Source organism: Salvelinus namaycush, chromosome 19 (assembly GCF_016432855.1).
Source record: "Salvelinus namaycush isolate Seneca chromosome 19, SaNama_1.0, whole genome shotgun sequence".
NCBI lineage: Eukaryota > Metazoa > Chordata > Actinopteri > Salmoniformes > Salmonidae > Salvelinus > Salvelinus namaycush.
In genome coordinates this window covers 6,387,440-6,401,038 of record NC_052325.1, presented here as the reverse complement: position 1 = coordinate 6,401,038, position 13,599 = coordinate 6,387,440, and the positions used below count along the sequence as shown (strand labels likewise).

General features: G+C 44.7%; 1 protein-coding gene across 1 annotated transcript; it reads left to right on the top strand.

The window, feature by feature from the left end:
* Positions 1-11,998: 11,998 nt before the first annotated feature.
* LOC120063652 (trace amine-associated receptor 13c-like) lies at positions 11,999-12,958 on the top strand. The gene has a single exon (XM_039013948.1). The coding sequence runs from the start codon at positions 11,999-12,001 to the stop codon at positions 12,956-12,958; it is 960 nt and encodes a 319-aa protein (XP_038869876.1).
* Positions 12,959-13,599: the final 641 nt, after the last annotated feature.

The window sequence follows — 13,599 nt, the reverse complement described above, 5'->3', positions numbered from 1 at the left end:
TCCTTGTGCCGACACACGGCCCGCTTGAGATGAGTGTGCAGTGTGTGCAGTGTTCCAGATCTCCTCAGCATGTCAAAACCACTCGTTCACCGCAGGGCCTCGGTCTGGCTCGGATACCAAAGTGCCAGGGCAGGTTGATACCCCAACATGCACTGGAAAGGAGTGAGGTTAGTGGAGGAGCGGCGAAGGGAATTCTGCACGTATTCAGCCCAAGGTAGAAAATCCGTCGGCCATGCAAACCGCGGAGGCTCTTTTTACTTACGATCTTCCGGCACTACGGGAGTGGGGGAGTGGGCAACTCCCCTGGCCGGAGTGGGCAACTCTCCCAGCCGGTCCTGACAGTAACACCTCAGGACCAGCACTTCCTGATTGACCCTCTCCACCTGCCCATTTGCTTGAGGACGGTACCCGGAGGTGACTGACCGTGACCCCCAGGCGTTCCATGAACGCCTTCCATACACATGAGGTGAACTGAGGGCCACGGTCTGACACAATGTCCTCAGGCATCCCGTAGTGCCGGAAGATCGTGAGTAAAAAGAGCCTCCGCAGTTTGCATGGCCGATGGGAGCCCAGGCAGAGGGAGGCGACAAGCTTTGGAAAACCGGTCCACAATTACGAGAACGGTGGTCTTCCCCTGGGAGAGGGGAAGGTCAGTGACAAAGTCCAACAATAGCTGACACCAGTTTCGTTGTGGAAGCGGCAAGGGAAGGCACTTTCCATAAGGGAGGTGTCTGGTTGTCTTAGACTGGGCACAGATGGAGCTAGGGACATCTCGTCCCTAGCCAAGGTGGGCCACCAGTACTTCTCAGTCAGGCAGGCGATGGCATGGCCTATCCCAGGATGACCCAAAAACACATGCACCGTGTGCGCCCAGGTAAGGTGGCGGTCCCGCACCCCCGTGGGCACATTGTCGCAGTTCTCCGGGCACTGTTAAGGTGCTGTTTCTGTATGCAGGACCTGCCGTATGTCGGCGTCCATGTCCCACATCACTGGCACGGTGAAATAGGACCGAGGGATGATGGGGGTCTCCTCTCCCTGCCGCTCTGTGTCATATAGGCGAGACAGGGCATCCGCCTTCATGTTCTTCGAGCTTGGCCAGCTAGCTGTCTGAATCGCCGTGTCTCCAGCTCGCCTAGCTACTCAGTGGACCCTATGATCACTCGGCTACACATGACTCTCCCTAATGTCAATATTCCATGTCTGCTGCTGTTGTGGTTAGTGATTATTGTATTATTTCACTGTAGAGCCTCCAGCCCTGCTCAAAATTCCTTAGCTAGCCATTTTGTTCCACCCCCCACACATGCTGTGACCTCACCTGGCTTAAATGGTGGGCTTAAATGGTGCCTCTAGAGACAAAACCTATTCTTCCTTGAATCTATTCTTCCGCGGACAGAGATCTGATTATTTTACTCTCTGTTCTAAACGCACTAGACCACCAGTTCTTATAGCCTTTAGCCGTACCCTTATCCTACTCCTACTCTGTTCCTCTGGTGATGTAGAGGTTAACCCAGGCCCTGCAGCCCCCAGCACACTGAAGTAATCCCTGTTCTCTATTTCACTCTGCAGTGTCCATATTCAAAGTAGTTTACTCCAGCACTTTGGATATGAGATTTTGTTTAATATGAGGTGACATTATAGAACGTCAACTTTTATTTGAGGGTATTTTCATACACACGGTGCATTCGGAAAGTATTCAGACCCCCTGGCTTTTTATACATTTTGTTACATTACATCCTTATTCTAAAATGTATTAAATCATTTTTCTCTCATCAATCTACACACAATAACCCACAAACAGGTTTTTAGGAATGTATGTATAATTTTTTAAAACAGAAATACCTTATTTACATAGGTATTCAGACCCTTTGCTATGAGACTAGAAATTGAGCTAAAGCGCATCCTGTTTCCATTGATCATCCTTGAGATGTTTCTACAACTTGATTGGAGTCCACCTGTGGTAGATGCAATTGATTGGACATGCTTTGTTCTCCCGAGTGGCGGAGCGGTCTAAGGCACTGCATTTCAGTGCTGGTTCAAATCCAGCTGTTTCAAAACTGGTCATGATTGGGAGTCCCATAGGACGGCACACATTTGGCCCAGCGTCCTCTTGGTTTGGCTGGTGTAGGCCGTCATAGTAAAAAATAATTTGTTCTTAACTAGTTAAATAAAAATAATTTTTGGGGAAAGGCACAGACCTATCTATATAAGGTTCCACAGTTGACAGTGCATGTCAGAGCAGAAACCAAGCCATAAGGTCGAAGGAGATGTCCGTAGAGCTCCGAGACAGGAAGGTGTCGAGGCACAGATCTGTGGATCCAAAACTTTTCTTCAGCATTGATGGCCCCCATGAACACTGTGGCCTCGATTCTTAAATGGAAGAAGTTTGGAACAACCAAGACTCTTCCTAGATCTGGCTGCCCGGCCAAACTGAGCAATCAGGGAGAAGGTCCTTGGTCATGGAGGTGACCAAGTACCTGATGTTCACTCTGAGAGTGCTCTGCAGTTCCTCTGTGGAGATGGGAGAACCTTCCAGAAGGACAACCATCTCTGCAGCACTCCAACAATCAGGCCTGTATTGTAGAGTGGCGAGACTGAAGCCACACCATAGTAAAAGGCACATAACAGCCTTTGAGTTTGCCAAATGGCACCTAAAAGACTCTCAGACCATGAGAAACAAGATTCTCTGGTCTGATGAAACCAAAATGTAACTCTTTGGCCTGAATGCCAAGCGTCGCGTTGGGAGGGAGGGAACCTGGCACCATCCCTACGGTGAAGCATGGTGGTGGCAGCAACATGCTGTCGTGATGTTTTTCAGTGGAAGGGACTGAGAGACTAGTCAGGATTAAGGGAAAGATGAACGGAGCAAAGTACAAAGAGAGTTCCTTGATGAAAACCTGCTCCAAAGAGCTCAGGATCTCAGACAGGGTTGAAGGTTATAAGAAAATATATATTATTTCACCTTTATTTAAGCAGGTAAGCTAGTTGAGAACAAGTTCTCATTTACAACTGCGACCTGGCCAAGAATAAGCAAAGCAGTGCAACACAAACAACAACACAGAGTTACACATGGTGTCACGCCCTGACCATAGAGAGCTGTGTTGGTTAGGTCGGGGTGTAATTAAGGGTGGGTTATCTAGGGGAATTATATATCTATGTTGGCCTGGTATGGTTCCCAATCGGAGGCAGCTGTTTTTCGTTGTCTCTGATTGGGGATCATATTTATGTAGCCATTTCCCCATTGTGCTTTGTGGGATATTGTCTAGGTATTGTTACCTGTGAGCACTACTCTGAGCTTCACGTTTCGTTTGTTCGCTTTATTGTTTTTGTTCTTTTAGTTTCTCTTCCAAAATAAAAGATGGAAACATACCACGCTGCATCTAGGTCCAGTCCTTATAACGATCGTGACACATGGAAAAAACACGCGTACGGTCAATAACACAATAGAAGAAAAAAAAAGTCTATATACAGTGTGTGCAAATACACCTTCCAACAGAACAACGTCCCTAAGCACACAGACAAGACAATGCAGGAGTGGCTCTCAGAACAAGTCTCTAAATGTGCTTGAGTGGACCAGCCAGAGCCCGGACTAGAATCTGATCGAACATCTGTGGAGAGGTCTAAAAATAGTTGTGCAGCGACTCTCCCCATCAAATCTGACAGAGCTTGAGAGGATCTGCAGAGAAGAATGGGAGAAACTCCCCAAATACAGCTGTGCCAAGCTTGGAGGGTCATACCCTGTAATCGCTGGCAAAGATGCTTCAACGAGGTACAGAATAAAGGGTCTGAATACTTAGGGCTCTCCAGAGGGTGGTGCGGTCTGCCCAACGCATCACCGGGGGCACACTGCCTGCCCTCCAGGACACCTACAGTACCCAATGTCACAGAAAGGCCAAAAAGATCATTAAGGACATCATCCACCTGAGCCACAGGCTGTCCACCCCATTATCATCCAGAAGGCGAGGTCAGTACAGGTGCATCAAAGCTGAGACAGAAGCTGTTTTTCAGTCTCTCTGTCTCAAGTCCATCAGACTGTTAAATACCCATCACTAGCCGACTACCACCCGGTTACTCAACCCTGCACCTTAGAGGATGTTGCCCTATGTACATAGACATGGAATCCCTGGTCACTTTAATAATGGAACACTAGTCACTTTAATAATGTTTACATACTGCTTTCCTCCTCTTATATGTATATACTGTATTTTACTGTATTTAAAGTCAGTACCACTCAGACATTGCTTGTCCTAAAATATATATATTTTTTAATTCCATTCTTGTACTTTTATATGTGTGTGTATTCTTGTGAATTGTTAGATACTTCTGCACTGTTGGAGCTAGGAACAAAAGCATTTCACTACACCCGCAATAACGTCTGCTAAATATGTTTATGTGACCAATAAAATGTGATTTTGATTTGATTTTGAAGTGTATTAAAGGTAATAACCCTTGAAACGTAATGTTCAGTTAAATAATATATTTAGATGTTGGTTCCCTTACCCTGTAAGCAGTCTATAAACTGATCTTAGTCTGGGCCACACTGACATTGCTCATCCATATATTCTTAATTCCATTCCTTTACTTAGATTTGTGTGTATTAGGTATTTGTTATGACATTTGTTAGATAATACTTGTTAGATATTGCTGCACTGTCAGAACTAGATGCACAAGCATTTCGCTATACCCGCAATAACATCTGCTAAACACCTGTATGTGACCAATAACATTTGATTTGATCTGATTTCAAATGAGTGACTGCAATCCACACTTTAGTTTAGGTAGTCACTGCCAACAAACACTAATGTTATCATTTTCAGACAAACACATTACTTCCTCCAGCACACTGCCACAACAGTGTGATTCGTAGAGAGCATATTACATCAGCAAAAGGCAACCTGTGCTCTGAATGAGGTCTAAAACTCTAAGGAATTCCACCAATTAAAGGTGTTACTCCAGGGACCTAATAAGGCCCTACTACAGCATAAACATTCAAAGTGAACCTGAGAGCAGCTCTATTGTCATGTGTGTGAGTACAACTTCCACTAGGCCTCAGCCTCAGTACAACTCTCACCCCTAAACTAGTCTTCCCTGCACAGGTCAAGAATCCCACCTCTGAATCATGACTCTGTCACAGGTGGGATCTGAACCCTGGTATCCTGAGTGGAAAACCAACATCTTCACCAACAGTCCAAGAGGAAAGTCCCTCTTGGACCCAAGGTGACACTGATTTAGAAGTACCAGGCAGGGCTACCTCATCACGACAGCATGAGTCTGACTCACCTCTGCTACACATTTTCTATGTTAGTCATTTAGCAGGTAAGGGAGGGGGGGGGTTGTGGCATTAATCAAGATACTCATGAAGAGGTAGGTTTTCAGACTAAACCTCCCCTAAACTCACTCAAGTCTCAATCCTACACCCTCTCTATAGTGTTTCTGACAAAAAACAAGACATTTTCACAATTACAGAACTGAAATTACATTTTTTTAATACGGCCTCTCTGAGTTGGCACATCTTAATTTCATGGGGGATGAGCTTTTTGGACTCCTTTGTCTGCTTGTTGAACGAGTGGATTACTAAAATCGATGGCGCCAACTAAAAATACTTTTTGGGACATAAAGAAGGATTTTATCTAACAAAACGACCAATCATGTTGTATCTGGGATCCTTGGGATGACAAACAGAGGAAGATCTTCAAAAGTAAGTGATTTTTTGAATCACTATTTGTGATTTTGTGAAGCATGTGCTGGATGAAAAATATGTTGATGTGGGGCGCCGTCCTCAGACAATCACATGCTATGCTTTCGCCGTAAAGCCTATTGTAAATCAGACAACACAGTTAGATGAACAAGAATTTAAGCTTTTAAATGATATAAGATACTTGTATGTTCATGATTGTTTAATATTATGATTATTTATTTGAATTGCGCTCCCTCCATTTTCACTGGATGTTGTCGGCTGCGGGACGCCAATCCCTAGAACCAGGCTCATCAAGGAGGTACTAGTACGAGTACGCTGGTGAGCCGTACGGGGACTTTCCCATCTTCCATTGCTCGTACCCCTCTCCATGCAACACTGTTGTGGGGTGACCGGTTCAAATCTCTCTGGGTGCTCACAGACTCTGGGGCCGACGAGAGCTTTATGGACGCTACCCTGGTGTCGGAACTGGGAATCCTCACACAACCCCTCTCCATTCCAATGGACGTCAGAGCATTGGATGGGCGCTCTATTGGCAGAGTCACCCAGACCACATATCCCATTAACTTCTTGTCAATAGGGGGGCGCTGTTTTCACTTTGGAAAAAATCGTGCCCAAATTAAACTGCCTCGTACTCTATTCTAGATCATACAATATGCATATTATTATTACTATTGGATAGAAAACACTCTCAAGTTTCTAAAACCGTTTGAATTATATCTGTGAGTAAAACAGAACTCATTTTGCAGCAAACTTCCTGTCAGGAAGTGAGAAATCTGAAATCGGGCACTCTGTTCCAGGGTCAGTTTATTAATTTGCATGTAATCTATGGGTCGACATGCACTGCATACGCCTTCCCCTAGATGTCAGTAAGCAGTGAGAATTGGAATGGGGTGTCTAGGTAGATCTGAGGCCATACAAAAGCTCTTGGAACCGGGTGTGCAGTCTTTTCAACGTTCGTCATGACGCAAGACAGACCTAAGGATTGCATTCTGAAAAGCTCTCGTTATAGGCGTTAGATTTATCCGGCTCTGATTTTATTCAATATAGGTGTTAAAAACATCATAATGTAGTTATTTTAAACCGAGTTATATCAGTTTATATCAGTATATTGCGATTTTCGGTATTTTATTTGTGCTGCGTTATGGTGAGTTGGACACGTCTTCGCCACATGGCTAATGTTTGCTGCTAATTCCAAAGTTGAAGACGACAATCTACAACCGAGCAACAATTATTCTGGACAAAGGACAACTTGCACAAGATTCTGATGGAAGCTCATCAAATAGTAAGAACTATTTATGATGTTATTTCGTTGTTCTGTTGAAAAATGTTAAACTATTATTCCGCCATTAATTTCGGTGCGGTCTCGCTTTAATGCACGCTGTATGTCGTAGTAACGTTAATTTAAAAAATCTAACACAGCGGTTGCATTAAGAACTAATGTATCTTTCATTTGCTGTCCAACATGTATTTTTTAGTCAAGTTTATGATTAGTTATTGATTAGATTAGGTGCCTCTCCCAAGATTTCTCCCGACATTTTGTTTGCATTTTGGCTACTATTCATATTGTATAACCACGATTTGTGCCGCTAAATATGCACATTTTCGAACAAACCATATATGTATTGTGTAATTTGATGTTGTAGGACTGTCATCTGAAGAAGTTTGAGAAGGTTAGTGAATAATTTTATATATTTTGCTGGTTTATTCGTTATCGCTACTGTTGGCTTGAATCAATGCTGTTGTGTGTTTGGCTATTGTAGTAAGCTAATATAATGCTATATTGTGTTTTCGCTGTAAAACACTTAAAAAATCTGAAATATTGGCTGGATTCACAAGATCTTTGTCTTTCATTTGCTGTACACTGTGTATTTTTCATAAATGTTTTATGATGAGTATTTAGGTAATTCACGTTGCTCTCTGTAGTTATTCTAGTTGCTTTGGTGAGAGTTGTGATGGTGGCTGCAATGTAAAACTATGATTTATACCTGAAATATGCACATTTTTCGAACAAAACATATGCTATACAATAAATATGTTATCAGACTGTCATCTGATGAAGTTGTTTCTTGGTTAGTGACTATTTATATCTTTATTTGGTCGAATTTGTGATAGCTACCTATGCAGTAAAAAAATGGTGGAGAAAAAAAAGTTGGGTCTTTTGCTATCGTGGTTAGCTAATAGAAATACATATTGTGTCTTCCCTGTAAAACATTTAAAAAATCAGAAATGATGGCTGGATTCACAAGATGTGTATCTTTCATCTGGTGTCTTGGACTTGTGATTTCATGATATTTAGATGCTAGTATTTACTTGTGGCGCTATGCTAGGCTATGCTAGTCAGCTTTTTTACTGATGAGGGTGCTCCCGGATCCGGGATGAGTACCAAGTAAAAGTTAAATATCTCCACTTCAAAAATGTTAACATATACATATGAGATGAGTTATTTAGGATATACAGTATTCTATACCATCTACTGCATCATTCCTATGCCGCACGGCCATCGCCCATCCATAAATTTATATGTACATACTCTCATTCATTACTTTACATGTGTGTGTGTCAGGTAGTTGTTGTGAATTTGTTAGATTACTTGTTATATATTAATGCATAGTCGGAACTAGAAGCACAAGCATTTCGCTACACTTGCATTAACATCTGCTAACCATGTACGTGACCAATACATTTGATTTGATTTGGTAGGCGTTTTGTCGTCCAGCTTGTAGAAGACAGACCCCCTGGAGCAGCTCGAAGGCTGAGGAAATGAGTGTTAGCGGATAACGGTTTTTCACAGTGATGTCACTGAGTCCCCGGTAGTCAATGCACTGCCACAGGGTCTTTTCCTTCATCTACATGAAGAAGAACCCTGCGCTAGTGGGAGAGGAGGAGGGACCGATAAATCCTGTAGCTAGGGAATCCCCAATGTAGTCCTCAATAGCCTTGGTCTCTGGTCCCGACAGCGAGTACAGACGTCCCCGGTGCGGCGTGGTGCCAGGGAGAAGGTCAATCCCCAGTCATAGGGGCGGTGTTGTGGAAGGGAAGTGGCCCGGGCCTTGCTGAACACCTCCCGGAAGATCCTGGTACTCCGTGGGAATGGCGGAGAGGTCTGGAGACACCTCCTAGGGCCCCGGAAGACGTCGCGGGGCAGGTTGCGCCGACATCAGACAATGGGCATGGCAGAACAGACTCCAGACCATTATAGCACCCGTAGAACTGTTGATGAGTGGAATGTGTCGCTGGAGTCAGGAGAATCCCAACACCACGGGAACCTGGGGTGAATTGATGAGCAGGAACTGAATGGTCTCGCTGTGATTCCCTGACACACGTAGGTTGATGGGAGTGGTGTTATGGTTGACGAGACCTACAGAGCGCACGTCCAGAACTCTAACATCCATGGGAATGGAAGCAAGCCAGCAGCATACCACCCTGCATACCACTGCTGGCTTGCTTCTGAAGCTAAGCAGGGTTGGTCCTGGTCAGTCCCTGGATGGGAGACCAGATGCTGCTGGAAGTGGTGTTGGAGGGCCAGTAGGAGGCACTCTTTCCTCTGGTCTAAAAAAAAAATATCCCAATGCCCCAGGGCAGTGATTGACACTGCCCTGTGTAGGGTGCCGTCTTTCGGATGGGACGTTAAACGGGTGTCCTGACTCTCTGAGGTCATTAAAGATCCCATGGCACTTATCGTAAGAGTAGGGGTGTTAACCCCGGTGTCCTGGCTAAATTCCCAATCTGGCCCTCAAACCATCATGGTCACCTAATAATCCCCAGTTTACAATTGGCTCATTCATCCCCCTCCTCTCCCCTGTAACTATTCCCCAGGTCGTTGCTGCAAATGAGAACGTGTTCTCAGTCAACTTACCTGGTAAAATAACGGTAAAATAAATAAAAATAAAAACATCCATGGGAATGGAGAGGGGCTGAGTGGGGATGTTCAGCTCGGAAGCCAGTGTGGTGTCCAGAAAGCTCTCATCGGCCCCCGAGTCAATGAGAACCCAGAGAGATTTGTACTGGTTCCCCCACAGCAGAATGACATGGAAAGGGGTGCGAGTAAAGGAAGCAGAAAAGTTCTCCATATGGCCCACCAGAGTACTCGCTCCCTGGAGAGCCTGGTCCTTTGCCTGGCACAATAATACAAAATGACCAAAAGTCCCGCAGTACAGACAGCTCCTTGTGCTGATCCTGTGTTGCCGTTCTGCTGGCAACAGCCCAGCTCTGCCTAGTTGCGCGGTGTCGGGAAACAGTGCCTCTGCCCTTTTCAGGTGACTCTCGAGGAAGGTCGGGAAACCTTGGGTGCTCTCGGCCACGGGACCGTCGGGGACTTCCAGGATGGCTCAAAGGCGAGGTGGAATCTCTGGACGAGTGAGTGACATCGAATTCCCTGCTCATCTGTCATTCCAGCAATTGCCCATCGATGTGGATAGTCAAAGCGATGAGGGAGCCAAGATCCGTGGGTAACTCCAGAGCCGCAAGCTTATCCTCAACCGCCTCCGAGACGCCGTGCAGGAACATGTCGAAAAATCCTTCTGGGATCCACGCACTCTCTGTTGCCAACGTGCGGAAATCCACCGCATAGTCGGCCACAGTGCGGGCGTCCTGCCGGAGCTAGCCTCCGGGTAGCTTCTCTCCTGGAGAACGGGGCATCGAAAACCTTCCTCACCTCTCCCACAAAACCCCCAAGGCTCACGCATATGGCCGGCTGCTGTTCCCATACAGTGGTAGCCCAGGTGAGAGCCCTTCCAGACATCAACATGATGAGGTAGGCTATTTTGGAGTGATCCGAGGGGAAGGAGGAGGGCTGAAGCTCGAAAATGAGGACACACTTTGCTATAAAAATGCCCGACAGGTGCTCGGCTCTCTGTTAAAGAGTTTCGGGGGAGATAACCGGGGATCCAAGGAAGGTGGAGTGGCCGGAGGGGCGGTGCTGCTAACTGCCGAGTAACTGGAGGGCAGTGGGTTTGCCACCGTGGCAAGGTGCCCCCCAGACAACCGGTGGAATTGTTCCTGTAGCATGTCCAACGCCCGGTCACGGCGCTCAGCCAACGTTTGAACCCCCTCCATCAGCCCACGAAGCAATTCCTCATGCCTACCAATGGAGGCTCCTTGGGAGGAGATGTCGTTGCGCAGCTGGTCCGGGTCTGCTGGGTCAGTCAGGGCCAATTCCTACTATCAGATATGAAGGTAAGACCCAGATGCAGACCCCGTTGGATAACCAATAGTTAAAAAATCCCAAAGTGGCAGGCAGACAGACAGGTTAAGGCAGGCAGGGGTCAATGGTCCAGAGAAGTGGGGGAAAGGTACAGGACGGCAGGCAGGCTCACGGTCAGCCAAGCAGGCTCAAAGAGGACATGCAAAGGTCAAAACCAGGAGGGCGAGAAAAAGAGAGACTGGGGAAAAGCAGGAGCTGAGAAAAACTGCTGGTTAGCTTGAACAAACAAGACGAACTGGCACATTTAGACAGAAAACAAAGGTATAAATACACAGGGGATAATGAGGAAGAAGGGCGACAACCGGAGGGGGGTGGACACAATCACAAGGACAGGTGAAACAGATCAGGGTGTGACACATTCAGGCAAAATCTCAGTAGAGAGACAAAGTGGAGTCGCAATTCAGCGGCTCAGACACGGGATTTATTAATAATTCAGTTCAGATCAACATTTTTATGGTCCATGGAATGTTCCTATGGAATGCCACTATTATGATTGCATTTGCTATTAGCATCTCATCAACTTCCCTGCTGTCAACTTTCCTACACACTGACCAGCTGACATGTGGCGTGCTGTCATGTGTCCTGAGGTTGTGGATTATGGTCCAAACTGAGCTCTGACATCACCCAAAACAGTTAGTCACAGTTTCCAATGTAAAATAGCCTTTGAGTGACCAAAACATCACCCATGCTATATTTTCCCCATTAAAATGCTCAATTGAGTAAATGTACCTTTTCTCTCATCTCTAACGATCAGTAAGGCTGAAGGACAGGCTAGGTGGGCACAGCAACATCAAATCCCGTCATACATTACATCATGCTTTCACAAATGATTTGTTTATCCAACCATTTGTTAATTTGTGTGTTCACTTGTTTTGTTGGTGGTGGTGTGTGTGTGTGTGTGTGTGTGTGTGTGTGTGTGTGTGTGTGTGTGTGTGTGTGTGTGTGTGTGTGCAGAGAGACTCCGGGGAGGGGAGTTTCTGTCTGTAACTCAGAGATAAATAGAGAGGCAGAGCTCAGAGTTTGTCAGAAGGCGGACCTGACAGGGTCACACACAGGACCAAGCAGGAGCAGGACCTCAGCATTTTGACCTTTTACTACAAATGGAGAAACATGAAGATGTTCAGTACTGTTTTCAAGACGGAAACTCTTCTTGCAGAAAGGCTTTGCTATCGACATCTATCTACATAACACTGTACATCTTCTTCTCATTGTTTTCAGCGGTTACAGTATTTTTGAACGTACTGGTGATCATCTCCATCTCTCACTTCAAGCAGCTCCACACTCCAACCAACCTGCTCATCCTCTCTCTGGCTGTGTCAGATCTCCTGGTGGGATTGATTGTGATACCAGTAGTGACTGTAGCATTAATGGAATCATGCTGGGGTTTTGGGGAATATTTCTGTGTGTTTCAGATCTACGTTACTTTATTATGTACTTCTTTATCTCTGGGCAATTTGGTCTTGATATCTATTGACCGCTATGTTGCTGTGTGTGATCCCTTATTGTACCACTCTAAAATAACAACAACAAGAATGATGTGTTGTATATCCATAACCTGGTGTTGTTGTATCATATACCGTGCTGCTATTATAAAAAACTTTGTAAATGTACATGTACCCAGTCGGTGTTTTAATGAATGTTTTATTGTTGAAGGGTCAATCTGGGTTAATATAATTGACCTTGTAGTTACAATGGTTGTCCCATGCTCTATTATTATAACACTTTATATGAAAATCTTTGTGGTGGCCAGATCACAGGCCAGAAATGTATTTTCTAAAGAGGCTGCCAGTGTGTCTGGTGTTAAAACTGTACGGGCAAATAAGTCTGAGAGAAAAGCAACAAAAACTCTAGCTATTGTTGTTGTCAACTATTTCTGTTGTTGGATTCCATTTCTATTTGTTTTCTTCTTTTCTTTTTTAATTGTTAATTTATTATTAGTTATCATCGGCTTTCTGCCTCTTGTTAATTCCTTAATTAATCCAATAATTTATGCTTTCTTTTATCCATGGTTCAAAGTGACAGCTAAACATATTTTAACTCTGAACTTAAGGCGTTCATAGTACCATTGTTTTCATATTACCTGTGTTTGTGTGAAAAGTGTGACACCAATCAGGCCCCCGAGGTCTGGAATTGCCCTGCTCGAGTCTAGTGGCTCAATTGGGGCGCAAACCTTCAACAAGTGCAGTAAAATTGAAATGTACAATATGCACGGTATCAGATAACGCCCAAGTATAACTCAATAGTGTATTGTGTAAGTAGTTGATGGTCAAATGTAAGAATATGCAATTATGGGTAACACTTTACAATAGCGTTCAGTAATAAACCATTTCTAAGGTATTTACAGTTTGCTCACCATTTATTAATCATTACTCCCACATTTGTTAAATGTTAGTCAGATAGGTATTCTAAATGTATAAAAAAACTACTACATGAATTAATGATTAAGCACAAAAGGGCAGGAGACAACAGCAGACAGTTCAACATCAACATACTGGGTATGAACTCTACCACTAATCTCACCACCACTACATAAATGTTGCCAGGTCAGGGGTCACACCAGAGCAGCTCTCAGATGCTGTGGAGTCAGAATTCAAATAGAGATAGGCAACCCTTTATAATAACACTTTGTAATGAAGAATGTATAATGGAATAGTAAATAGTTTATTCATCATTCATGTATCATTACTCCCACATTTGTTTT

Excerpts from the sequence above, each read along its gene's own strand:
- LOC120063652 (XM_039013948.1), top strand. The coding sequence starts at position 11,999 with ATGGAGAAACATGAAGATGTTCAGTACTGTTTTCAAGACGGAAACTCT.